This window comes from Theropithecus gelada, chromosome 2, assembly GCF_003255815.1.
Source record: "Theropithecus gelada isolate Dixy chromosome 2, Tgel_1.0, whole genome shotgun sequence".
Classification (NCBI taxonomy): domain Eukaryota; kingdom Metazoa; phylum Chordata; class Mammalia; order Primates; family Cercopithecidae; genus Theropithecus; species Theropithecus gelada.
Genome location: NC_037669.1, coordinates 194,105,681 through 194,133,557, shown reverse-complemented (window position 1 = coordinate 194,133,557; position 27,877 = coordinate 194,105,681). Strand labels below are relative to the sequence as shown.

The 27,877-nt window shown below is 44.1% G+C and overlaps 1 protein-coding gene and 1 pseudogene across 3 annotated transcripts in view; both read right to left on the bottom strand.

The window, feature by feature from the left end:
* The window catches only part of LOC112619643, a 107,692-nt pseudogene that overhangs the window by 7,467 nt on the left and 72,348 nt on the right, over window positions 1-27,877 (bottom strand). The window lies entirely within an intron of this gene.
* The window catches only part of LMLN (leishmanolysin like peptidase), a 71,142-nt gene continuing 62,791 nt past the window's right edge, over window positions 19,527-27,877 (bottom strand). For both annotated transcript variants that reach the window (XM_025377729.1, XM_025377728.1), the window contains 2 exons: window positions 23,530-23,740; window positions 19,527-21,168 (listed from right to left, as the gene is read on the bottom strand). In XM_025377729.1, coding sequence (XP_025233514.1) covers window positions 21,068-21,168; window positions 23,530-23,740 — 312 coding nt within the window. In that variant the 3' untranslated portion in view covers window positions 19,527-21,067. The remainder of the gene's footprint in view (window positions 21,169-23,529; window positions 23,741-27,877) is intronic.

The window sequence follows — 27,877 nt, the reverse complement described above, 5'->3', positions numbered from 1 at the left end:
TGTGGAAGTGCTCACTCTTGCTGAGCAGAAAATGCCAGATTGACATCTGTGACAGACTGAACAGGACGCCTTTAATGAAGGTGTATGGTAGCCAACTCTTTTGGCATGACATAGATTTCACTAAATACATAGAATTAAAACGAATTTATCTCATTTAAATATAACTAGTTGGTGAAACCTGTGGAATATGTATTTTGAATTCTTAGAATTTATAGTCTAATTTTTCACCTAATACCAATAGGCTGTACATTGCCAGGAAGAGACGTGTTCCATTATTCTGCTGGAACATGGTGCCAATCCAAACATTAAGGATGTCTACGGCAACACTGTTCTTCATGATGTTAAACATTAAGGATGTCTATGGCAACACTGCTCTTCATGATGCTGTGTGTAATAAGGAGACTTCACTGGCAGGAAAACTGCTTTCCCACCATGCAAATATTGAGGGTGGTAGGTAGTAGGAAGGGGGAGTAATCTGATGCAGAGGCAGAGGCTCATGGAAAACCTCTACTAGGACAGTGCACCTGTGGCTTTGCAGGTTTTAGCCCCCATGGCTGCTCTCATGGACTGGGCTAGCGTTGACTGCCTGTAGGTTTTCCATACTGAGGGTGTGAGCCGTTGGTTAGTCTGAATCTGGGCTCTGGAGGGTGGTGGCCTCCTGTGTGGGGGCTCCAAGCCCATATTTTCCTTCTGCACTGCCCTAGCAGAGGTCTTCCAAGAGGCTCTGCCTCTGCAGCAGGCTACTGCCTGGAAACACTGGGCAGTTGTGTGGGTGTTGGATCCTTCACCAATGGTTAATCTTCTTGATGCTGATCTCCTGATAGTGAGTTCTCATGAGGTCTGGTCTTATAACAAGATGTGGCACCTCTTTCCTCTCTCTGTCTTGCTCCTACTCCTAGCATATTAAACATCTCATTGCTGCTTGGCCTTCTGGTATGGTTAAGAGGGGCCTGATCAGCGTGGGCCTGGTCAGTGGACCTAGTCAGATAGGACTTGGTCAGTGAGGCCTATTTAATGGGGGCATGGTCAGCAGGGGTCTGTTTAGAGAGGGTCACGTTAGGGGGATCTAGTAGTGGGGTCTTGGTGAGTGGGGACCAGTGGCACCCAGTGGTTTGGTGTCTGGTCAGTGCAAACCTGGGCTATGGGACTTGGTCAGTGGAGACCTGGTCAGCTGGGGCTCAGTGGTAGCCTTGTCAGCATGGGCTGGGTCACTGGTGACCAGGTCAAGGGGTGCTATTCAGTGGAGGCCTGGTCACAGGGACCTAGTCAGCAGGGTCTGGTGGGTGTGTCCTCATCAGTGAGGCCCTTGTCAGTGGGGCCCTGGTCAGGGCAACCTGGTCAGTGGAACCTAATCAACAGGGGCCTGGTCAGAGAGGACGTGGTCAGTTGTGGCTTTTGTGGCACTGGTATACGGGGTGACCTGGTCAGCGGGATCTCAGCAGTGGGTGCCTGTTCAGTGGCGTCTACTCACTAGGTCAAGGTCAGGGGCATCTGGTCACCTCAGGCCTGGTTAGTAGGGGCCTGGTCAGTGGCAGCCTGTTCCCTGGAGGCCTGGTCAGTGGGGCCTCATCTGTGAGGCCAGGCAATGGGGTCATGATCAGAGGAACCTGATCAGTGAGGCCTTGTCCGTAAGGTACTTGTCAGTGGAGTCCTGGTCATTGTGGGCCTGGCAGTGGAGACCTGGTTAGTGGGGCCTCCCGATGGGGGTCTAATCAGTGAGGGTTTGACTGGGGAGGACCTGATGTGTGGGGTGTGGCTAGCAGGGGCTTTGTCATTGGGGGATGATGAGCATTGCTGGGAGATCACAGGTGCAATGTGGGCCCCGTGGACAGCTGGGATGGCCCAGAGGAGCCCAACAGCCCAGTCAAAAGTGGACAAAGCAGGTGTTTGGATGGACCTGGGATATCTTGCTCAGAGATCCTGACAGGACAAAGTTAAAGGAAGGGCCAGAGTGGCCAGAGAGATGGTCAAAGTCTACGGGCTGCACAGGATGAAGGAAGCCAGGGAACAGGCAGGTGGGCAGCTGGGGTGCAGGGAGAGGCAGGTGCATGCTGGGAGGTCAGACCCTGTGAGGGCTGTGGGGGTGTCAGGTGGGGTGGGTTCCAGGCGCACCCTCAATGCACTGGGCAGGTCTTAGCCCAGGCTCCCTGGACCCAGGCCAGGTGATGTGGTCACTCCCTGGGGGACTGTTGTCAGGCACCAGCCACCCACCCTGGGCAGCGCTGTCCCATCTCGGGACTGGACTTTCTCAGATCCTGCAGAGGGCACAGCCTCTAGCCCAGGAGGGGCAGCCCCTGGGTGCAGCCCAAGCTCTCCATGGACCTGGAGCATCCCCTGCCAACCCTGCGCTCCCTCTGCTTCCAGGTCCTGCTTTTCCAGTGTCAGCCAGCAGGGAGACCCCGTCCTCCCTTCCCCATGTATCTCCTGGGCTGAAACTTGCAGCGGATTGGGACAGGGATGGTGCTTCCCTCAGGCCCACTTAGGGAGGGGACTGGCTCCTAGTCTGGCGCAGGTCCTCAGTTCTTCCTTAGAATGAGAAGGATCAGTCAGTGCCCTGAAGGTGAAGGTGAGAGACTGTTCCTGCTGTGTGGGAGGCTAGTCTAGGGATGGAGGACTTGGCAGGTCCCCCTAGTCTGTCAGGCCTGGGCAATACTGTTCTGTTTCAGGACTCAGAAAGCCTAGCCCTGAGATGGGATGGTGCTGCCCAGGGTGGGTGGCCAGGACCTGACAGCAGGCCCCCCGGGAGTAACCACATCACCCAGCCGGGTTCCAGGGACCCTGGCCTGAGACCTGCCCAGTGCACTGAGGGTGCACCTGAGTCCACTCCACCTGATGCCCCTACAGCCCTCACAGGGTCTGACCTCCCAGCATGCACCTGCCTCTCCCTGCACCCCAACTGTCCACCCTGTCTGTTCCCTGACTTCCTCCATCCTGTCCAGCAGGATGGCCTGGACATCCTGTCTCACCGAGCTCTCTTCCCGGGGTCCCCTGTGGCCTGTCTCACTGAGCTGTCTCCCCGGGGACCCCTGTGGCCTATCTCACCGAACTCACTCCCCAGGGTCCCCTGTGGCCTGTCTCACCGAGCTGTCTCCCCGGGGACCCCTGTGGGCTGTCTCACCGAGCTCTCTTCTCGGGGACCCAGTGACCTGTCTCGCCGAGCTCTCTCCCCGGGGTCCCCTGTGGCCTGTCTCACCGAGCTGTCTCCCCGGGGACCCCTGTGGGCTGTCTCACCGAGCTCTCTTCTCGGGGACCCTGTGGCCTGTCTCACCGAGCTGTCTCCCCGGGCTCCCCTGTGTCCTATCTCGCCGAGCTCTCTCCCCAGGGTCCCCTGTGGCCTGTCTCACTGAGCTCTCTTTCCGGGATCCCCTGTGGCCTGTCTCACCGAGCTCTCTTCCTGGGGTCCCCTGTGGCCTGTCTCGCTGAGCTCTCTCCCCAGGGACCCCCTGTGGCCTGTCTCACCAAGCTCTCTCCCCGGGGTCCCCTGTAGGCTGTCTCACCGAGCTCTCTCCCCGGGGTTCCCTGTGGCCTGTCTCCCCTAAGGCCACATTCAAGACTTCAAACTTCAGTGATGCACTTGTGCAGAGCTAGGTGAGCTTCTCTGGGGCCTTAATTCAGGAGGTAGGATGGAGCTTGAGATCAAGTGTCTGATCAAATAACTTGAACTTAATCTGGAGGGCTCTGTGGAGCCATGGAAGGTGCTGGATAAAGGAGGGACACTCAGATATGGGACTGTCTCAGGTTAGACTCAGGTGCCTTCAGAGCTAGTGTGTTCAGAGATCTTGTCTCCAGGATGAAAATGGGAAGGAGTTGTCAGACGAGGACATATAAATGGAGGCTGGCATCTTCATGAGTGCCGGTGGTGGTCCCGGTGTGGACTATTGTGGGAACAGGGGTCTCTCCATCCAGGGACATGGTGGATGGACCCTGCATTACTCCATTCTGCCCTTCCTTTCCCTCCTCCCATTCTCCTGAGGGCCTCAGTGCATGGGTGCTGTCCATCCTCTGGTGCTGAAGCAGCCAAGAGACACAAACCAGCCTGGCTGCCTCTTAGGATATGACAGCACAGCCAGTGGCCTATACTGGGTCCTGTACAACCTCACAAGACACCCAGACACCGGAAGTGCTGCCAGCACATGGGGCAAGAGTCCTGAGAGACCACAATCCTGAAGACATTGAATGGGGGGTGCAGGACCTCATGGCCTGTTCCCCAGCCCATCTCATTGACTCTGCTCCAGGTGGTGAAGGGGGAAAACGTTTTTGTCAATTCTGTCGTTATTGCCTAGCAGGAAAAGGAGCAGAGCCCAGAAGCAGGGCCTGGCACCCAGCCTGCCTAACAAGGGGAGAATGTGTAGGCTTTGTGGACAGAAAGATCTGGGAGTCCACTAACTTGCTGAGACATTAGTAAAATCAGTTTTCTTTTCTGAACTATATTTCTGCCATCAGTAAATTGAGGGGAATTTCTTCTACCCAACAAGCCTGCTTGGAGAATTAGTGACAGTGTATGTAGAGCAGGTGCCACCCAGCAGGCATCTGGTGTCCAAGCCACTCCTCTTTCTCCTTGATTTTCTGCCTAAATTTGCATTTTGTTCCCTAAATTTGACCTTCACTCCCCTTAATTTTGCTCTTCCCTCTGATTCCCGCCTTATCATCTATTCCATGGATTCACCAGGATCTAAGTGGGCAACAGTCATGCATGCATGCCTGTGTATGTATGTTTGCACTGTGTTGGTGTTGGAGTGTGGTGTGTGTGTATGTGTGTGTGTGTATGTGTGTGTGTGTGTGACAGAGAGTGTGTGTGTGTGTGTATGTGTGTGTGTGTTGGAGTCACTGAGTGACTGAAACTGTCCACACCAGGCTGTGTTCCTGCTTATTGCTGGAGGTGCTGTCAGGAGCCTTGCCCTCAACCTCAGGTCTGACTCTTGCTTGCAGGCAGGGCATTCTGGTGGAATCATGCCCTTGGAAGGAGGCTTGAAGAGTGACTGGTGGGTATTGGTGGATAAATACCCCAGCTCCCTTGCTCTGGGTGGGATGACTCTGAAGCACATGTTCTATGCTGTCTCTCAGAGGTACCTGGCTGGGCTGAGTCCTGGCTGCCCACAGTGGAAACTTTCTTGATGATGGTCACTTTAAGGGCAGTGGGCACTGGTAACTAAGCTGGTTTCCCCCACTGCAGGGTTTTGCTAGTAATAAACCTGTGTTGCTGTTGAAGCTGCCAAATCTCTCTCTTTCCCTGGGTCTTTATTTTTTTTTTTTGAGATGGAGTCTTGCTCTGTCGCCCAGGCTGGAGTGCAGTGGCCGGATCTCAGCTCACTGCAAGCTCCGCCTCCCGGGTTCACACCATTCTCCTGCCTCAGCCTCCCGAATAGCTGGGACTACAGGCACCCGCTGCCACGCCCGGCTAATTTTTTGCATTTTTAGTAGAGACAGGGTTTCACCGTGTTAGCCAGGATGGTCTCGATCTCCTGACCTCATGATCTGCCCACCTTAGCCCCCCAAAGTGCTGGGATCCTGGGGCCTTTCTTTAACCCTTGTCTTGCCTTCAAAACCTTACAATAACTCCATCTCTCCATTTTACATGGCCAGTGAGAGTCACAGAGCCTGAACTTGAAGTCAGTTCATCTGAATTCAGAATTCGTGTCTTCCTGAGAGTCCAGGAAAGGAAAGGTGGAACTGCAGCCAGTGGGCACCCACACACTTGTTCTAGGAGACCCCAGGCAGGCTCCTGGGAACTGTGTCTTCATGGGCACAAAAGAACTGCTCACCTGTGTTGCATCAGATAAGTGTCCCCATTGTCCCAAATCCTCATTTCTTTTCTTGCTTTTTTGTTTTGTTTTTTGTTTTTGTTTGTTTTTTGAGACGATGTCTTACTCTGTTGCCCAGGCTGGAGGGCAGTGGTATGATAGCTCATTGCAACCTCTGCCTCCCAGGTTCAAGCGATTCTCCTGCCTCAGCCTCCTGAGTAGCTGGGACTACAGGCACCTGCCTGGCTACTTTTTGTACTTTTAGTAGAAATGGACTTTCACCATGCCGGCCAGGCTGGCCTCAAACTCCTGACCTGAAGTGATCCCACCGCCTTGGCCTCCCAAAGTGCTGGAATTACAGGCATGAGCCACCGCGCCCAGCCTCAAATCCTCATTTCTTTTCAAAGTTTTTTGTTTGCTTTTGTTTTTGAGACAAAGTCTCACTCTTGTCGCCCAGGCTGGAGGGCAATAGCACAACCTCTGCTAATGTAACCTCTGCCTCCTGGGTTCAAGCGACTATGCTGCCTCAGCCTCCCAAGTAGCTGGGATTAGAGGTGCCTGCCACCACACCTGGCTAATTTTTGTATTTTTAGTAGAGACAGAGTTCCACCATGTTGGCCAGGCTGGTCTCAAACTCCTGACCTCAGGTGATCCATCTGTCTCGGCCTCCCAAAGTGCTGGGATTACAGGTGTAAGCTACCATGCCTGGCCCAAATTCACTTTTAACAAACAGGCGATATACGTACAGCTGCCACAGTGTAATAAATTAAAAAATGGTTATTTTCATTTATTTGAGCCAGCTGGCCACTTCCTGCATAGTTTACAATGTGCAGAAGCTGGATGATGCATTTCTAATACATCTCCTTGGAATAAATGTATTATCTTTTACATTATTATGGCTCTAATAAGGAACTCCTCATGGTTGCTTTGGAAATCCTACTCAAGATAAAGATAGTTGTTCTCCTTCCAGTGTGATCAGCAGTACTAGTAATCAATATATAATTACCATGTTTCTCATGGCTATTTCCAACAGACCAATAATTTTCTAGGAGGAGATAAACAACCTGAATCTCACTCCTGGAACACAAGTCCCAGCTATATGGATGACAAATATTTATCCTGTTTACATGGGAAGTCATAGGAACACATGATTTTCTAACTAAGACATTAAAGTCTTTGGAGGAGTATTGCAGCCTGTCCCTGGCAACTTTCTCTCCCCACCTTCCTAGGCCACCATCCCCTCCCCAGAGCTGGCATGGAGCCCAGGGGAAGGGTGGCATTTCTGCTCAGCAAGTGACTAAGAGAAGCCTGCCCTTGGCAACAGGAAGTTCTAACAAGGGCTCAGGTTTTTAGACAGCCAGTCTCCATGTTTCTTCTAATTGTGGTAGAAAATAAGGCAATGAAAAATGAGTCTTTATAAAAACAGTATATTTCTGTGACAGATTTCCAAGGCGGAAAAAATGGGAACTACATTAGAAATGTTAGCCAGCCAAGAGGGAAGACCTGACTCCAAGGACCTGCTGAAATTATCAGTTCCTTTTCTATGCCAGGTTGAATTTAAAACAGATATATAAATGTCAGTTTTATTTATATTCTTCAATAAAAGACAAGTATATGAGCAAAATAAAATTTAAGATACTACTATTCAATAAATAATTTGAATACCACTATGAAATAATACATAATAGATTATCGAAGGAAGAGAACTTGGACTCTCTCCTAAGGTAAATGAAGGTGACTGCAGAGAGAAGGATCTCTCACGAAATAGGAGGAGAAAGGCACAGCCCTTGAGCAGGAAGTGGAAGGCTGTGATTTAAGAACATCCTGTCTGCTAAAACTTTCATAAAACAGCTTTATGCACTTTTTTGAATAAATGCTCTGCATGGTTGTGTGGAGGAGATATTATTAGGATGGGCTGATCTCTTAAAATGATGAAATTGAGTTTACTGTAAATTTATGGAGAAAAAGGAAATAAAAATATGCTCCTGTAAGTTATTTGGGAAAGAGAACTTTAAAATCAAGAGTAAGATAAGTTCTCAACTTCCTCGCATCTGTTTGTTTACACTGTCTTGTAGAGGTAGGTATTAACACACACTATGTTAAACACCTTGCACAAAAAATACCACATCGGGAGAAAGAAAGTTAGCAAATTCTCTGTCAGCCAATGGAAAACGGTGGAGTAAACCAATGATTACCTAACAAACATGTTTTAAAACAACAAACTGTTATACACAGTGTGGAGTATATTTATAGTCTGTTCAGTGTTATGAAATGGTTCTGTTTATTTTGAAAATACTTGTCATTTTAGCAATCTCCTATAAGACGATGCATTTAAAAGCTCAGAACAAAATACACATGGAATGATCATCTTCTCTAGGAGCAAGAAAACCCAGCCTTCTGGTTTATATACAGCCTTTCACTAATGAAACCTTTACAATTTTGTTAGGTCTAATTCAAAGACCAAGAAGGCATTGGACGGAAAATAAAGGGAGCAAGTTTGGCACCAGATTTAACTGGGCTTTTGATGCCTCAAAAAATTGTTCTTTTAATTTTAAAATATCTACAGTAAGATTATCTTCTCTCCCTTGTAGATGGCATCTAACCATGTCCCAGTGATGCTCAGATTCATTATAGGTTCGAGGTGTAATACAAAAATCTGACGTATTCCGGTCACACTGTAACTGAAAAAGATATTTCAAGCTCACGAGCCTATCTCCCATCCAAGGGACAGTTTGTCTAAGATCATTAATTTGGTTTGCCAATTTTTGATCTATTTGGGTCTGAGAATTCCACAATTTTGAGGAATTATTTTGCCAACTATGTACATATTCTGCAGTTTGAACAGAGGAGTGTAAAGCAGTTCCAGCAGCCGCAGCAGTAGCTGTGACTGCAATAAGACCCATAATCACTGCAATTAAAGTAAAAATAAGTCTTTTGGACCTATGTTCAGGACCAGTAACAGGACTAACTAATTTTGGTCGAGGTAATGAAATTCCCTGTTCACCCCATTTCCATGGATAGGGCGATTCTAACCTTCTATAAACCTGGTCCAGCCTTTCAGTTAAATCACTATCATAGTCCGGATTAGTGGGCCAGACGGATGGGGCCTGTGAACATGAGTGAGTCTGGCCCGTACAATCATAATATAATTGGCCTTGAAGGGCCCAGTCTATAATAGTTCCGAATTCATTGTTTTGTAATACCACTGCAGTATCAGCCACATATTCTTCTAAAACTAAGACCTTTGGGTCTTTTGATTTTTTGGGAATTTCCTTGGGTTAAGGTTTCCCCTTAGGCCTAAATTTTAATGATCTTTGATAGGAAGAGTCCTGTAAATTATTTATCTGTGGCCCGAGTGACATTCCACTTACCAAGTGATAAGTAAATCTACTGGTGGCACTGACAGTAGCTGCTTCTACCAACCAATTTTGGGTTGTAGGCATTAAGCATCCTGGTGCCTTCCCCAGGCAAATAGGAGAACAATCATACCCAATGGAAATGTTTATCATCATTCCTTCTTCTTCAGGCTGGGCAGGGCCATGGTCATCTGTGGGGCCCGCTACCCATGCTCTATTATTAACACATACCTCAGTAGGATTATCCATCCGTGTGACTGCCCAAATTAAGGGCGGGAAAGGCACATAGTCCCAGTAAATATAATTAGCTGCAGCTGCTCCTGCAGACATAGGGAGACTTACCACCGTTGATACAATCATTAAACCTGCAAGCAGCATATTCTCTGGAGTTCGTGTTACCCTTGTTTTCTTCAGGCTTTTTTCAGCTAACTGTGTCAGCTTCTTTAGTTGGGCCCAGGTCGGTGGCTCTGCTTTCTTGGTGGATGGTAACTTCTTTTGTAATTTGTAGGTACCCAAACTGGAAGCTGATTTTCTCCTGGTGAAACACAAGCAAAGCCTCTCCCCCACATTATTACCTTCCCTATTTCTCATGTTTTATTTTTATTGTCTTTTCACCAAATTGGTTTTCCTTCATGTGGGCTGTTCTTTTACCAGTAAAATGTTGTTCTGCAGTAGTGGTCTGATTTCCATAAATGTTTAAAACATTTAAAGTATAGAGTGCTAGAGTAAGTTGCATCTGGGGAGTGTTATACTCCTTACTCTCTTTTTCCTTTTTTTTATTTAACCAATTGAGCTTTGAGTGTTCTATTAGTTCTTTCAATTATGGCCTGTCCTTGGGAATTATAAGGGATTCCTGTTTTATGTGTAGTTTTCCACTAATTTAAGAATGTTTGAAATGATTTACTGGCCCATTATTTGTTTTAAGTTTTTCTGGAACTCCCATGATAGCAAAACAAGATAATAAACGTCTTTTTAACATGGGAAGTACTTTCCCCTGTCTGGCAAGTTGCCTGTATGAAATGTGAATAAGTATCAACCATCACAGGGACAACTGACAATTTTCCAAATGAAGGTACATGCGTGACATCCATTTACCATAACGCATTAGGACATAAACCTCTGGGATTAACTCCTGCCTCCTGAGTGGGCAGGTGTAGGACTTGACAGTGGGTGCAATGTTGTACAATAGTTTTTGCCTGTTTCCATGTGATATCAAATTTACTTTTTAATCCTGTTGCATTTACATGAGTCAGGGCATGAAGTTCTTGTGCTTCCATGGAGGCAGATGATACTATCAAGTCAGCTTGTTCATTTGCTTTAGTTAAAGACCCTGGTAAATTAGTACATACTCAAATATGACTAATATAAAATGGGAAATTTCTTTTTCTTACAGTTTGTTGTAACAAATTAAACAGCTGATTCAACTGATCATCCATACTATATTTGATTAGGGCTGTCTCAACATCCTTTATAACCTGTACTACATATGCAGAATCTGAAACAGTGTTAATAGGCTGATTAAAATCTTGTAACACTGAAATGACAGCAACCAACTCTGCTCTTTGAGCTGAGTGATATTGAGTTTCAATGACTCCTTCTTTTCGCCCAGTGTAAGCCACTTTTCCATTGCTGGAACCATCAGTAAACACCGTCAGAGCATTTTCTAAAGGTTTTTGTCTGGTAATTTTAGGTAAAATCCAAGTAGCCCACTTTAAAAACTGGAAGATTTTTGTTCTTGGGTAATGATTATCAATAATTCCCACAAAATCAGCAAGACCAATCTGCCATGCAGCAGAATTGATAAAGGCTTGTCTAACCTGTTCCTTGTTTAAAGGAACAATGATTTTATCTGGGTCAGTTCCACACTATTTTACTACTAGTAATCTTGCCTGACCAATTAATGTAGCCATTTGATTTAAGTACAATGTAGAAGTCTTAATTGTACTGTGAGGAAGGAACGACCACTCCACAAGATATGTATTTTGAACAATGATACCTGTTGGAGAATGTACAGTAGCAAAAATCAAAAGTTGAAGTGCGGCCAAGTGATCTATTCTATTTACTTTTGCTGACCGAATTTTTTCTTCAACTAATTCAATTTCTTTAGTTGCCTCTGGAGTTAATGTTCTTTTACTATTCAATTGTGGATCCCCTCTCAAGATAGAGAACAAATTTGACATGGCATAAGTAGGGATGCCTACAGTTGGCCGAATCCAATTAATATCTCCTGGCAATTTTCGTAAGTCATTTAATGTTTTTAATATGTCTTTTCTTATTTTTATTTTTTGTGGTTTAATTTTCCTTTCCTCTACCTGCATTCCCAAATAATGAAAAGCAGTGGAGGTCTGAATCTTATCAGATACTATTGTCAGTCCTGCATTTGCACCCTCTGTCTGCAGAAATGTGTAACAATTAATTTGTCTCTCGTTTCTGCAGCACACAAAATATCATCAACATAATGAATGATATAACAGTCTGAAAACTTGTCTCTAACTGGCTGAAGCACTTGAGCTACAAAAGTCTGACAAATAGCTGGGCTCTTAAGTATTCCCTGAGGCAACACTTTCCACTGAAACCTGGTGGCTGGTTCTTTATCATTTATGGCCGGTATAGTAAAAGCAAATTTTTCAAAATCCTGTTTTGCCAGAGGAATGGTAAAAAAGCAATCCTTCAGATCAATTATAATTAAGGGCCAATCTTTGGGGATCATGGCTGGAGAGGGCAGCCCGGGTCCGAGAGCCCCAGGGGTTGAATTACCGCCTTAACAGCTCTTAAGTCAGTCAGCATGCGCCATCTGCCGGACTTTTTCTGAATTACAAACAAACACTGGAGAATTCTAAAGAGAGAAAGGGGGTGAAGCATGTCCTTTTTAAAATAGTTAACCATTTCATGTAGCGTCCCCAACTTTTCCTTAGGAAGCGGCCACTCTTTGACCCAGACAGGACGCTGCAGGGCGAGTCCGAATTGCTCCCTCACCGTAGTGAACTGCAGGTCGGGCAATACTGAGTGCCGGGAGCCGAGTGGCGGCGAGTCTAGTCTCAGGTTCCCTCCTCCAGCACTCACTCGGCTGAGGAGGTGACCATCGTGGTTTTAGCCCCAACAGCCCCGATGGTTCTGGAATTTTCTTTTTAATTTTAATGTTTCAGGATCTATTAACTCCTATAATTGATTGTAGTCCACATTTTGCGTTGACTGAGTCATTACAGACTCTGCTACATATTTACAATGTGAACTTTCCGCTCCTTTCTTGAACTCTGTCCCTGCCTCTTCACAATCTATTACACAGCTTTCAGGGGCATCAGAAACTGAAATGCTATCTTCTCCTGTTTGAAACGGTTCTAAAGTTGCTTTAATAATGGCTTAATCATTCCACACTGTAAGCAGAATGATTTTACCTTCCCTACTTGCTTATTTTAATTCTTTGCCAGTTTCTTCCCAATCTTTTAGATCTAAAGTTCCCTGTTCTGGAAACCATAGGCAGAATTGTTCTATTGTTTGAAATAGAGTAATTAGATTTTCTATAGAAGCTTTAACTCTCCCTTTTCTTAAGAGAATTTTAATAAAGCTGAGATAAGAGGCATATTTACTTTCAGTTTTTCCCATTGTTACCCTGGGTTCCTCCGAGCGCACAAGCTTACCGCAAGGCTGACCGTGGACATACACTCGGGAATCTCTCATCGGCTGTCCTCAATGCTCACGTTCTTAGCGTACCTTCACCCTAGAGAAAGACACCCACGCAGGGTGGCAGATGAAGGGGTGGCCTGCCCCTCCACACCTGTGGGTATATCTCATCAAGTGGGACACGAGACTGAGAAAGACACAGAGACAAAGTATAGAGAAACAACAGTGGGCCCAGGAGACTGGCACTCAGCATACCAAGGACCTGCACTGGCACCGGTCTCTGAGTTCCCTCAGTTTTTATTATTATTTTCAGTATCTCAGCAAGAGGAATGCGGTAGGAGAGCAGGGTGATAATAAGGAGAAGGTCAGGAAAAAAACATGTGAGCAAAAGAATCTGTGTCATAATTAAGTTCAAGGGGAGGTACTATGCCTGGATGTGCCCGTAGGCCAGATTTATGTTTCTTTCTGCCCAAACATCTCAGTGGAGTAAAGAATAACACAGCAGCATTGCTGCCAACATGTCTCATCTCCCGCCATAGGGCGGTTTTTCTCCTATCTCAGAATTGAACAAATGTACAATTGGGTTTTATACCAAGACATTCAGTTCCCAGGGGCAGGCAGGAGACAGTGGCCTTCCTGTATCTCAACTGCAAGAGGCCTTCCTCTTTTACTATCCACCTCAGCACAGACCCTTTACGGGTGTCAGGCTGGGGGATGGTCGGGTCTTTCTCATCCCACAAGGCCATATTTCAGACTATCACATGGGGAGAAAGCTTGGACAATATCCGGCTTTCCAGGGCAGAGGTCCCTGTGCCTTTCCGCAGTGCATTGTGCCCCTGGTTTATTGAGACTAGAGAATGGTGATGACTTTTACCAAGCATACTGCTTGTAAACATTTTGTTAACAAGGCATGTCTTGCACAGCCCTAGATCCCTTAAACCTTGATTCCATACAACACGTTTTTGTGAGCTCAAAGTTGGGGCAAAGTGGCTGGGGCAAAGTTACAGATTAACAGCATCTCAGGGCAAGGCAATTGTTCAAGGTACAGGTTAAAATGAAATTTCTTATGTCTTCCCTTTCTACATAGACACAGTAACAGTCTGATCTTTCTTCTCCCTTCAACACCCATTGTATCTAGGAAGTAACTAACTTGCTTTTGATTTTACAGGCTCATAGGCAGAAGGGACTTGCCTTGTCTCAGATGAGAATTTGGACTGTGGATTTTGAGTTAATGCTGAGATGAGTTAAGACTTTGGGAGACTGTTGAGAAGCCGTAATTGGTTTTGAAATGTGAGGACATGAGATTTGGGAGGGGTCAGGGGTGGAATGATATGGTTTGGCTCTGTCCCTGGGGCCACCCAAGAGGTTCTACCTTGCCTGCTGCCTAGGCAGAGCTGATTTATCAAGGCTGGGGAACTGCAAGAGAGAGCGAGTAATTCACACAGAGGCGGCTGTGCGGGAGACCAGAGTTTCGTTATCACTCAGATCGGTCTCCCTGAGCGTTGGAGGAGCAGTTTTTAAGGAAAACTTGCTGGGTGGGAAGCCAGGGACCAAGTGCTCACTGGTCAGGGATGAAATCCCGGGGAGTCAGAGCTGTCTTCCTGCGTGAAGTCAGTTCCTGGGTCGGGGTCACTAGATCAGATCAGCCAGGTTATCGATCCGGGTGGTGCCAGCTGGTCCATCAGGTGCAGGGTCTGCAGAATATCTCGAGCTCTGATCTTAGGAGCAGTGTAGGGAGGGTCAGAATCATGTAGCCTCCAGCTGCCTGGCTCCTAAACCAGAATTTCAAATCTTGTGACTAATGTTAGTCCTACAAAGGAAGTCTAGTCCTCAGACGAGGAGGTCTGCTTTGGTAAAGGGCTGTTATCGTCTTTGTTTCAAACTGTAAACGAAGTTTTCCCCAGGTTAGTTCAGCCTATGCCCAGGAATGAACAAGGACAGCTTGGAGGTTAGAAGCAAGATGGAGTCGGTTAAGTTAGATCTCTTTCACTGTCTCAGTCTTATCATTTTGAAAAGGTGGTTTCATCTCCACCCAAATCTCATCTTGAATTCCCACATTCTGCAGGAGGCACCCAGTTGGGGTAATTGAATCAGGGGGGCAGGTGTTTCCTGTGCTGTTCCTGTGATAGTGAATAAGTCTCATGAGATCCGATGGTTTTAAAAAGGGGAGTTTCCCTACACAAGCTTTCTGCTCTTGTCTGCTTCCCTGTGAAACGTGCCTTTCACCTCCTGCCATGATGGTGAGACCTCCCCAGCCACATAGACATGTAAAGTCCATTAAACCTCTTGCTCTTGTAAATTACCCAGTCTTGGGTGTCTTTGTCAGGAGCATGAAAAGACTCATACAGCAGGCAAGCTGTGCTGAAGAAGCAATTCCTCTATTCTTTGTGTTCTTTGTGGCGACCTCACATTGTTTGTATCTTCAGTCAAATACACCCAAACCGCCACTGTCTACACACTTATGAGCACTCATGAGTGTGAACACATAACAGCCCTCTTCTCATCTCTCAAAATGTCACTAGGAGACACCTAATGGGGGGGAAAGCCAGATGTTCAGATATTGTGATTTGAGTATTTTCGAATAAGGCAACGTCAGAAAGTTGTTGAGTCACTAATGTCTCTACTGAAATTCAAAAAATTGAGTGGCACTGAGCATTACAATGATTTTGTATCTAAGACATAACATCTATAGGCATCAAAATATTTCCGTAATATAAAATGGAAAAAGTATTGACTATCAGAATATTTGGACAAATATTTGAATCACATATTTGGACCCATCTCCCTATTTTATTTTGAACATTTAAAAAAATAAACTTCTAATGGCATCCCAACAAAGGTAATTTAAATAAACCCCTCCATTTCTGCATAACTACTGCTGAGGTTGTGAACAAAAGACTAATTTATGTAATAATGCCCCCTAAAATAAACTATATTCTATGAACATATCCAAAAGTAGTGTAAACAAAGTCATACATGAGATACAGCTTTATCTTCAATATGCTGGGCAAATAATATTGTATTTATCTGAAGTAATTTATTGTGTATAGTTTCAGCCACTTATATGCAGTCTGTACAACTTTAAAAACACAATGTATTGGCCCGGGCGCGGTGGCTCAAGCCTGTAATCCCAGCACTTTGGGAGGCCAAGGCGGGTGGATCACAAGGTCAGGAGATTGAGACCACCCTGGTTAACACAGTGAAACCCCGTCTCTACTAAAAATACAAAAAATTAGCGGGCACCTCTGGTCCCAGCTACTCGGGAGTCTGAGGCAGGAGAATGGCATGAACCCGGGAGGCGGAGCCTGCAGGGAGCCGAGATTGCACCACTGCACTCCAGCCTGGGCGACAGAGCAAGACTCCATCTCAAAAAAACAAAACAAAACAAAACAAAAACAAAAACTGATAGTGTTAAAAAAAGACAGGATGCAAATTAGTTTCCATTTTTATTAAAGTTGTCTTTTTCTAAGAAACATATTACACTTAAAGTTCAATACCATAAATATTCTTAAATCTTCTATTTTAGTTATTAAAAATGTAAACACAAAAGAAAACAACCACTCCCTCCCCATCTCCAATCTAATATATATTTAAAAAATATTCTTCCTCTCAGGTAAGTTCTTTTCTTCAGAATGAGTAACACAGACTTCATTAAAATCTTGTTAGTCCTCCTGGGCTGCAAGGACATGGCAGGAATGACAAGTGTCCACTGTGACTGAGGCATCTCTCCTCCTGCCATGACCACTCATGTGCCCTGAGAGACAAGCTCCTCTCTGTCCATTTAGCGTCCAAGGACATGGACAGCGGTAAGGCACCGGGCACAGACACTGTGACGAACACAGCACGCAGGATGGCATATGCTCCTGGAGGCAGACCACAGCCAGCACAGACAGCAATTCTGGATGAGTGTTAGTCACAGGCTATAGGGCTGGAAGGATTCTGAGAGATCGCTTAGTCGTTCACAGATGGCCTCAGTCAGTAAGTCTTCTAATGTTAGAGGGGACACTGATACAACATTATGGAATACTTTGATATATTTATTTATTTATCTTCCTAAAACTAAACCTCATAAAATGATGTTTCAACTTCAAATATCGATAAACCTTAAGCCTAGATAGGCTAAAAACTAACTGCAAGCATAATTCATAACATTTATAGAATATCTATTTGGTCTCAAGAAAAATAAGTATCCTATAGGAAAAATGTAAGGGTTACTGGTTTTAAGAAATAAAAGGATGTTTTTCAGGAGAATACTGGAAGGATCTATATTAGGACGACCTACCTGTTTGCCAGTTTCTTTAAAGCTGGCAGCTCAAGGCTACTGACATGGCTTTTGCTTCCTTCCTGTAAATTTGTTCCTGAAAACCTGAGACAAATTCACTTGATATTTTTGACAACTGGGACCTTAAAATGATCAAAATGAGCCTAAGTCTGAACTGAAAACCAAAGTAGTCAGTTTTTATAAGTACTTGACCCTTTTTGAATCAGAAAGTGACTCCAGTCTACTGTCCCCAAATTGCTGCTCCCCATTCCTTCCCTGCATCCCTCACTTCCACTACAGCTGCAGCCAGCCCAGTCTGTCCCTCTTACAGAGACATGGCTTTGTCTTTGCTAACATGAAGGTATAACCTGCCACAGGATACCAACGTGTGGGCCATTTCAAACTCTCCACTTTGCAGCTGAATTTTATACCAATAATGCTGCAATGACATCTCGGATTCTAAAAGTCTGCTTCACTGTCATCTTTTTTTTCTCCAAGAGTCTCCCTCTGTCATCCAGGCTGTGCAGTGCAGTGGTGTGATCAAGCTCACTGTAACCTCAAACTCCTGACCTAGTGATCCACCCGCCTCGGCCTCCCAAAGTGTTGGGATTACAGGCATGAGTCACCGCACCCTCCACTATCATATTCGAAGTGACTAAAATGTGCCTCTTAAAATCTCTGACAGGTTCAGTGCCCTTCCAAGCCTTGCTGGATACACTATGCAGAATCAATGATCAGTAATCATATTCAAGCCTTACTGAAGAGGACAGGAGATATTAACCCAGTTACCCTGAGGAACTCAAGACTTTATCCATACTTTATCTAGACACCATAGTTTATCCAGTTTCACATTTGTCCAGAGAAAACACTGGGATACCAGGTTTCCAAGCTTAATAAATATATATACAAAAATGTCATCTATAATATTTTCTTCAGAAAGCCATTAGTGCAAATATAATTATATCAATAAAAAATAAAGCAAAAATATATTTCAAGTATAAAAAGCACCATGCTCAGAAACAACACTACCTAAATGGTGCCACTACACAACAGTCAAAATATAGTCAAACCTATCACTGTGACTCTCAAATATATGATTAATTCATTGTATTTTTGGTAAAATTCTTTATACAGCTCTTTGCAGGATGATTCATAATCATAAGTATATGCTTAGATTATTGTAAGTTTCTTTAAAAATAGACTCTTTGCTTTTCTTTGACTTTGCACAATTTAAAGTGTGTACAACATATGCGGAAAATGAGCACTGGCCCGCAGACCATTATGCAGGTTGAGCATCACTTACTGAAATGCTTGGGACCAGAAGTGTTTCAGATTTCAGACTTTTTTTGGAATTTGGATATTTACAGATATCTAATGAGGTATCTGGGGCATGGGACCCAAGTCTAAACATGAAATTCATGTTTCATACATACCTACACACACTGCCTGAAGGTAATTTTATACAATATTTTTAGTAGTTTGTGCACGAAACAAAGTTTGTGTTAAGTACTTATATGCGGAATTTTCCACTTGTGGTATCAGGTCAGCATTCAGAAAGTTTCAGATTTTGGAGCAATTTGAATTCCGGATTTTTGGATTATGAATGCTCAACCTGTATTAGCTTCTTTTTAGTTAAGTTGACTGTGTTTGAGATTCCCACCTTTTCACAATGACAAATACCTCCCATTTAAAACCGCATGCAAATATATACTTTAAATTTATGCATTTGAAAAAAAGCGACTTTCCTCTATGCTGGGGTTGCTGTTGGCTCTAATGCCAAATAATCAGAATTAATTCTTAGTAATTACGCTGCTTTGCTCACTTAGCACAATTTCTTCAATGGAGTACTGAATAGCTACATGCTGAATGGACGAAAAGGAGGGAAGGACGAGAAAAGGAGGAGTATAAGGAGTCTGTCTGAGGGTTGTGGTTACAATACCATGGAGGAAGAGAAGCAGTCTGTCCAAGGGTTGTGGTTACAACGCCATGGAGGAACAGGAGTCTGTCCGAGGGCTGTGGTTACAATGCCATGGAGGAATAGAAGGAGTCTGTCCGAGGGTTGTGTTTACAATGTGATGGAGGAATAGCAGTAGTCTGTCCGAGGTTGTGGTTACAATGACATGGAGGAACAGGAGGAGTCTGTCCGAGGGTTGTGGTTACAATGCCATGGAGGAATAGGAGTCTGTCAGAGGGCTGTGGTTACAACGCCATGAAGGAATAGAAGGAGTCTGTCCGAGGGTTGTGTTTACAATGCCATTGAGGAATAGAAGGAGTCTGTACGAGGGTTGTGGTTACAATACTATGGAGGAATAGAAGTCTGTCCAAGGGTTGTGGTTACAACGCCATGGAGGAGTAGAAGGAGTCTGTCTGAGGGTTGTGATTATAATGACATGGAGGAATAGGAGTCTGTCCAAAGGCTGTGGTTACAACGCCATGGAGGAATAGGAGGAGTCTGTTCCAAGGGTTGTGGTTACAATGCCACAGGACTTCATTAGCTTGAGAGAAACAATGGGCATCGCCTATCATTCATGAATATATATTTTTTTCTTTTCATATTCTTGTTAAACCTCATCTGAACATTAAGAAATTTCAAATAGGAATTACTAAATGGGGCTGGTAAGCTCTATTACCAGTGTAAAATTACTTCTGGTGACTGGAATCTATGTTACCAGTAATAGGAGTGTCAAATGCAGGAGGTAAAGGATATTTAAAGCAAAGGCAGTCTTACAGCTTCTGTGGACTGAGTCTTACTTAAAGTGGTACAGTGGACACTACTGGATAGGCTCTATCCAAACTTGTACCTTGCTATTAGTACACAATTCAGACCATCTCGTTTTAACTTGTATTTTCTTTCTTATACATAAAACCATTTTCAGATGTTGGAAATTCTTCTGCAATAATTTCTTAAACCACTTTAAAAAATTGCATACCTGTCTGCCAGAATTTCTTATCTTCATGGGTCACAAAGGAATAGTTCTGTTTTTGTTGGATCACAATTGTCTTAAGTATTATCAAAAAAATACAATTATGTTTTTTTCTGTTTGCACGTCTTCCATGTTTTTACCGGGCAGAGTATTTTACTCTCTCTGTTTCCACATTTTTTCATGTCATTATCAAACTCATGAAGAATACAACTGGAAGCTGAGCTCTGAAGAGGGATGAATACAGAGGGCTACCAGCATACTGATAGCAGTTCTGGAAGCTGAGCTCTGAAAAGGAATGAATAGATGGCTACCAGCACACTGACAGCAGTTCTGCCATAAACTGCCACACAGCTGGCAAAAAGGGCAAACACGGTTAAATCATAAGATTTAATGAAACATTTAAAAAAATTCTTTAGAATAAACAATGGGAACAGTGAATTAAGTTTACTATATACAGCCATTAATTTTTTTTTCTTAAAGATACAGGGTCTCACTCTATTGCTCAGGCTGGAATACAGCGGTGCAATCATAGCTCATTGCAGCCTCGAACTCCTGGGCTCAAGCGATCCTCCTGCCTCAGCCTCCCAAGTAGCTGGAACTACAGGCATGCACCACCATGCCCGGCTGCCATTAAATTTAAAATAGGTATAATAATGTTATGTAGAAATCCAAATTCAATTATTTTCTATAAATCAAAGGACAATTTATACTTTTGAGGACAAGATCTCTAATTCTAATCTTGCAATAATTAGCTGTTGTTTAAGTTACTGCAGTATATGGATGATGAACTTTCCCACTGTTATATGTTAATAAAAATGTTGAGGTATGTAATCACTGAAAATTCCACCCATTATCCTTTTTTCAAAGGAAAACTTTAGGAAGATTACAAATCCTAAGTGACTTGCAGTTCCTTCTCCTTCTCCAAGATGAGGTGGTTGGGTTGCTGATGAAGGTAGCCGGGTTGCTGATGAAGGTGGCCGGGTTGCTGATGAGGACAGGCAGCTGTGAAGTTCTGCTTTAAGGTCTGATGGTCGTCAACTCTTCTAAGCCAAACTCAGGAATGCCACTTCTGCCATCTGCATAGGCTGGCACTCACTCAAACTTTGTGCTTTGTTCACATGAACATAACATAAAAGGGTATCTTGAAGATCCACTTTTCCATTCCTAATGCCATACACACAGAAGAAATCCAGCCAGCAGAGGAAACAGATTGCCTAGCAGAAGCCACAGGGTGACCACCAGGCTTGAGGAACAGGAGCAAAGATCTAGAGTTGAAAACAAAAAGCTGACTTTCTATAAACATTTTTGGGATAAATCATACCAATTAAATATTGACAGATGAATAGCAGTGATTATTACAAGGTAAACAAAGGACCACCTTGAGAGCTAAATCAAGAGCAAAACCCAGGTATAAAAAAGTTTTTGTTTCTTTTTTAATGGAGGAAACATACATATGGAGGAAGAAATGATGTATCCACTATATACCAAGGATAAAAAATGGTATCCAAAAAAAATTGCCTTGGGGTAGTAACCCAGCAAAGCTAAAGATAATACACAGGAAAGTAAATTAATATCTTGGTTATTGTGAGATGGGGTGAAGAACTTTCTTCTTTTATTTTTTCTTTGTACCTTCTAAGTAGGCTGATTATATAATTTATCAACCAAAACTAGCACATTTTGAGAATGCAAGGGAGAGGACTATTAATAATGACGACAGACAGACGGACTGCGAGGATGCAAGGGAGAGGGCTATTAACGACGACAGGCAGACGGACTGTGAGCATGCAAGGGAGAGGACTATTAACGACAACAGGCAGATGGACTGAGGAGAGGACTATTAACAACGACAACAGGCAGACAGACAGTGAGGATGCAAGGGAGAGGACTCTTAATAGCGACAACAGGCAGACGGACTGCGAGGATGCAAGGGAGAGGACTATTAACGACAACAGGCAGATGGACTGAGGAGAGGACTATTAACAATGACAACAGGCAGACGGACTGCGAGGATGCAAGGGAGAGGACTCTTAATAGCGACAACAGGCAGATGGACTGCGAGGATGCAAGGGAGAGGACTATTAATAACGACAACAGGCAGACGGACTGCGAGCATGCAAGGGAGAGGACTCTCAATAATGACGACAGGCAGACGGACCGCGAGCATGCAAGGGAGAGGATTCTTAATAACGACAACAGGCAGACAGACCGCGAGGATGCGAGGGAGAGGACTATTAATAATGACAACAGGCATATGGATGGTCTCAGCCAGACCAGGACATATGGTCCCGTGTTTCTAAATATCTACCTATCCATTCAAATCACCAATCAATCTGACTTGTTTTGAAACAGCAGAAGATTCTACAGATTTGGGGCACTAGAGGTATATTTTAATTCAGCCATGATATGTCCTCATAGGTAAAAACAGTTCTCATAATGGAAACATTTTTATAGCACTAGGGAGATGAGGCCAACCTGACCTTATTTTAGGATGAGTTGTCCTTTTAAATATTTTAAACAATAAACATGAGCTTTTATTTATTTATTCATTTTGAGACAGAGTCTCATTCTATTGCCCAGGCTGGAGTGCAGTGGTGTGATCTTGGCTCCGCCTCCTGGGTTCAAGTGATTCTCCTGCCTCAGCCTCCCGAGTAGCTGGGACTACAGGCGCCCACCACCATGCCTGGCTAATTTTTTGTATTTTTTTAGTAGAGACGGGGTTTCACCATGTTAGCTAGGATGGTGTCAATCTCGTGATCCGCCTGCCTCAGCCTCCCAAAGTGCTGGGATTACAGGCGTGAGCCACCGCGCCCAGCCAACACTGCATAAGATTTTTATTGTTCATAATCTGAAATGTCAAACTGCCATAAAAATCTCATAGGTCATTTAAATCAAAACTTTGTGAATTCATGAATTCTGCTTTTACACTCTCAGCAATGCGTTATCAGCCTCCGTTGGAACACCGTCAATTTCAAGGGGAACGCATTCTTCTCAAGGGTGTCTTCTGCATCCCCTCCTGCTTCTAAAGGGTTTAATTGGCATCTGTCTCCTCACAGCTTCAATCTCTTGGTGCCAGTTCCATTCTCTGGAGTCTCAGAATGAGCACACGGTCCTATTCCTCAGTGAACCCCCGGTCTTTGCCAGCCCATGTCTTTTTGTCTCATTTTGCATGTGGGTTATTTGTGCCTCCTTGCATTTTTCTCCTCTTTGTGGGTATGCCAATTCCTTTTTTGAGTATCTTTTCCAGATCTTTCCCTCACTTTCACTTCAGCTGATTATGATATGACTAAAACATATTTAATCACTTTTTGTATTTAATGAGCAGCATTTTGTTTACCCTTAATTTCCAAATGAATGGATACAACGTTCACTTTTTGTGGTCTTTGATGAATAATTTTGTGCAACTCAGAGGTTCTTCACCAGAAAGCCTTGCTCTTACTCACAAGTGTCAAGTTGACCTATCTTAGATTTCTAATAATGGTGGGAAGGAGGATTTTCCCATAAAAATGCAATCAGAAGGGAAGAAACTCAACTTGTTTTAGAGCTTCCTTGAAGGGATGCCAACATTTTATAAGAGAAGTTTGCCCCTTTACTTTTCCCTCTTTATTCCAACCATAGAGAGCACTCACCCAGTGGCAGAGCTCGGGTCAAGTTAGTAGCTGGAGGATCTGTTTCTGGAGGACAGAGCTCACAGAAGTCCCAACACGATGGGCAGAGTAGGTTTCCATCATGAATCCAGCCATTCATCTGGATACTGATGGGGAGGACCTGCCCAGCCCGACTACACAAATATGAAGTATCTTGGACCCAAACTTTCAGACCTTGAGGAGAACAAGAAACCTTCAAACAGGAAAAAATATATAAAAATAATAAATATCAGGTCAGTAAGAGTCTAAGAGATTTCTCCTTCAACTACAGGAAAATACATTAAAATTTACCAAAAACGTTGGCAATAAAGCACAATTTGCAGTGTGGGCATATCTTTAACCTCATATAAAGAGTTAAGTTGGCCAGCCGCGGTGGCTCACACCTGTAATCCCACACTTCGGGAGGCTGATGCAGGCAGATCATGAGGTCAAGAGATCGAGACCATCCTGGCCAACATGGTGAAACCCTGTCTCTACTAAAAATACAAAAATTAGCTGGGTGTGGTGGCAGGCACCTGTAGTCCCAGCTACTCAGGAGGCTTAGGCAGGAGAATCACTTGATCCTGGGAGGCAGATACTACAGTGAGCCGAGATCGCGCCACTGCACTCCAGCCTGGCAACAGAGTAAGACTCCGTCTCCAAAAAAAAAGAGGGTTAAGTTATTTAGGTCCTAAAAGAATTACACTCTGTGTGGCAGGAGTTCTTACACTTTGAATCTAGCACCTTTTAAAGAATCTGATGCAAGCTATGGACACTTTTCCCAAAAATTACAAGGGGGCACACACACAGAGCTTTTACACACACAGAGTTTTTTTCTTTTTTTTTTTGAGACGGGTCTCACTCTGTTGCCCAGGCTGGAATACGGTGGTGATTTTGGCTCACTGCAGCTTTGACTACCTCGGGCTCAGGTGATCCCCCACCTCAGCCTCCTGAGTAGCTGGGACCACAGGCATGTGCCACTATGCCGGGCTGATTTTTGTATTTTCTTGTAGAAATGGGGTTTGGGTTTTGTCATGTTGCCCAGGCTGGTCTCGAACTTCTAGACTCAAGTTATCCATCCACCCTGGCCTCCCAAAGTGCTGAGATTTCAGGCATGAGCCACTGCACCCAGTCAAAAATTTAACTATTTTTAAAAAACCCTCAAAGTTGTTTTCTACAAAGACTTCACACTCAATTATGCTACTTCCCTTTAAATACTTCTGAAACTTCTCTCTTGGAACTATCTTCAAAGTCAGTGCACACTTCTGAACCTGTCTGATGGTAGCAAATTTTTACGTGACAAGTAGATATAATTTTTGGAAATAGCCCAAAGTTGCCCAGAACCAAGTCCAGTAAAGGTAGTTGACTAAACTGGTAAATATAAGATGTGACACAAAATTACTAAGATTGATTTCCTTAGGTGACAAACTACTTCTAAATATAATTTCAAAAGAAGAGTTCAAAAGTATATTTGAAGTCATTTTGAAATAACTCTATCATCAGTTAAGTTGAAATATATCACTCTTTTGAAAATTTGTTTTTCACAAAAACAAACAATGAAGTGTGACCTCTTCTATAAGTCTGTCTTTCAGTGATCCACATCAAGTAAACATCAACACAGCTACAGTGCAACGTCATTATTCTTTAAAGTGAGACTTGGTCGAGCACTGTGCTTGGTGCTGAAAAGGATACTAAAAAAGTACATGATACAGTGCCTGCCCTCTAGCAGTTTCCATTGAGGAAAGATGAGTAGGATACAAATTTTTTTTTTTTTCAGCTGGGCACCGTGGTTCATGCCTGATTATTAATCCCAGCACTGTGGGACACCAAGGCAGGTGGATCACCTGAGGTCAGGAGTGCGAGACCAGCCTGGCCAACCTAGCGAAACCCCATCTCTACTAAAAACACAAAAATGAGCCAGGCGCTAATTTGGCGCTAAAAATGGTGGGTGCCTGTAGTCCCAGCTACTCAAGTGGCTGAGGCATAAAATCACTTGAACACAGGAGGCAAAGGTTGTAGTGAGCTGAGATCCCATCACTGCACTCCAGCCTGGGTGACACAGTGAGACTCCATCTCCAAAAAAAAAAAAAAAAAAAAAGGACAATAAAAATAATAATACTTTTTAAATAAAATACTAACAGTATTTTGAAATTAGAAGAAAAAGCAAACACTGAATAGTACCAGACTATTTTATGATTAAGCGTCAATAAATGGTAGAAACAAGAACAAATATTAGAAAGTTTCATGGAAGAAAGCATTTGTATCCTAAGGATGTACCCAGGATTTGGATCATGGATCACCGTAGGGCAGATATTATAGGCTGGGAAGCAGAATGCACATGGCTTAGAGATGAGAATTATATGAGAGTGTTGATAGGACAAGAGGAAAACTCCCTTGCTGAAGCTGAAGTATTCTCATTGTGGAATTCTGGGAATTAAGCGTGGGCAGGAGGGTAGATGTACAAGTAGCAGCAGACATAACAGACTCAGGAAAGCTGAGTCAAAATCCAGCAGCAGGAAGAACCAGGAAGAAACTGATTTGCAGAACACAAAGAAGGCTCAGGACCGCCACACCCGCACCCGGTGCCAAGAAGTAAGGGCTACAGTTAAAAGGATCAGATAAAAGTCCATTTCAGAAACACAGCCCAGCATTCCTCTTCCTCACCTGGACCACTGTTTGCTCTGAACCCAGCTGATCTAGTTGGGTATTTGTCCACTCCAATCTTCTGCTGAGATGTGATTCCCAGTGCTGGAGGTGGGGCCTAGTGGGAGGTGTTTGCGTCACGGGGATGGATCCCTCATGAAAGCTTGGTGCCCTCCCCACGGGAATAAATTCCTCAGAGATCTGCTTGTTCAAGAGATCGGGACCTCCCTCCTCTCTCGTTCCCTCTCTATGTGGTATGTCTGCTCCCATTTTGCATTCTGCCATGATTGTAGGCTTCCTGAAACATCACCAGAAGCCCATGCCAGCACTAGGCTTCTCGTATTCTGCAGAATCATAGAGATTTATTTTTTGGAAAGGGTAAAACAGAGTTTTTCTGTTCTGGGGGAAACTAAGTACAGGTGAGAGCTGGGCTGCCATCATGAAAATAAGGACTCTTAAGTTTACAGGTTAAATATTGAGACTACTTAGCATTTGAAATTGACTTACTTCCTAGAACTCTCACAGCATATAAACTTCAGGCAGGAGACTGGTAGTTTCTGACACATCTGACCAGTCAAAAGGGAAACCCCTCAAGACACAGATATCAAAGGTTTTGTAAGGAAGGAGCCCTATAGTGAAGACCACAGTCAGCAAGCCCTGTGTGTGCTCAGAGCTTCCGAACTGCCTGCCAGCCACTTCTTTTTTCTTTTTTTTTTTCCTGTGTAGCTGGGATTACAGGTGCCCACCACCACACCGGGCTAATTTTTGTATTTTTGTAGATGAGGGGTTTCATCATGTTGGCCAGGCTGCTCTCAAACTCTTGACCTCAAGTGATCCGCCCGTCTCGGCCTCCCAAAGTGCTGGGATTATAGGCGTGAGCCACTGTGCCAGGCCCCAGTCACTTCTTGAATATGAACAGGCTGTTAATGATCACCAAAAATAGAATCAACCCATTAAATTTTGGAATACTGGGGCTTGTGGCAGGTGGGGATGTGGTATGCAAAGCTAAAATTAAGAATTTACCAGCTTCCAGAGAAGAAAGAAGAAAGATTCTGGCAATCGAAACTCAGAATGACATTGAGACTTAGGATACAAAGGAAAAATCCTCTCACAATTCTGATGGAAAATAATTTTCTTTTTTTTTCCTGCATCCAATCATTCATTAGGAAAATAATTTTCAAAAAGAAAGCTACACCCACTCAAGCTATTGAAGGATGGCAGAACACACCACTCCAAAATATGCTATTTTGGCACAAAGGTTTCCAGCTAAAGGGACTTAAACACAGCAGACCCAACAACACTGTTCTGACCTCCCCCTTTCCTCCTGAAAGCAGGAGATAAAACTCCCACATGAATAATGTCCTTCCTTTTCCAGGAGAAAAGAAACCTTCTTATCACCAATATAGGGAGTCAAAGCCAAAGAATTTGGTACAAACAGACCTTCTTAAAATAATTCTTAGCTTCCTTTAGCCTCCCCATACATTTGACTTTTCCATAACTGTCTCCCTTTGTTCAACGTAGTATAAAAGTATATAGGTTTTACCACTTCTTTGAGTTTTCATTTACTCATGAGGGCTCCTGTGTCATGTAAAACTTAGATTAAATAAATGTGTGTTTTCCTCCTGCTCATCGGGCTTATGTCTACTGCATTCTCAGGCCTAGCTGAAGACCCTGAGGGCAGAGGTGAAGCAGGTGAAGTCCCACCTTC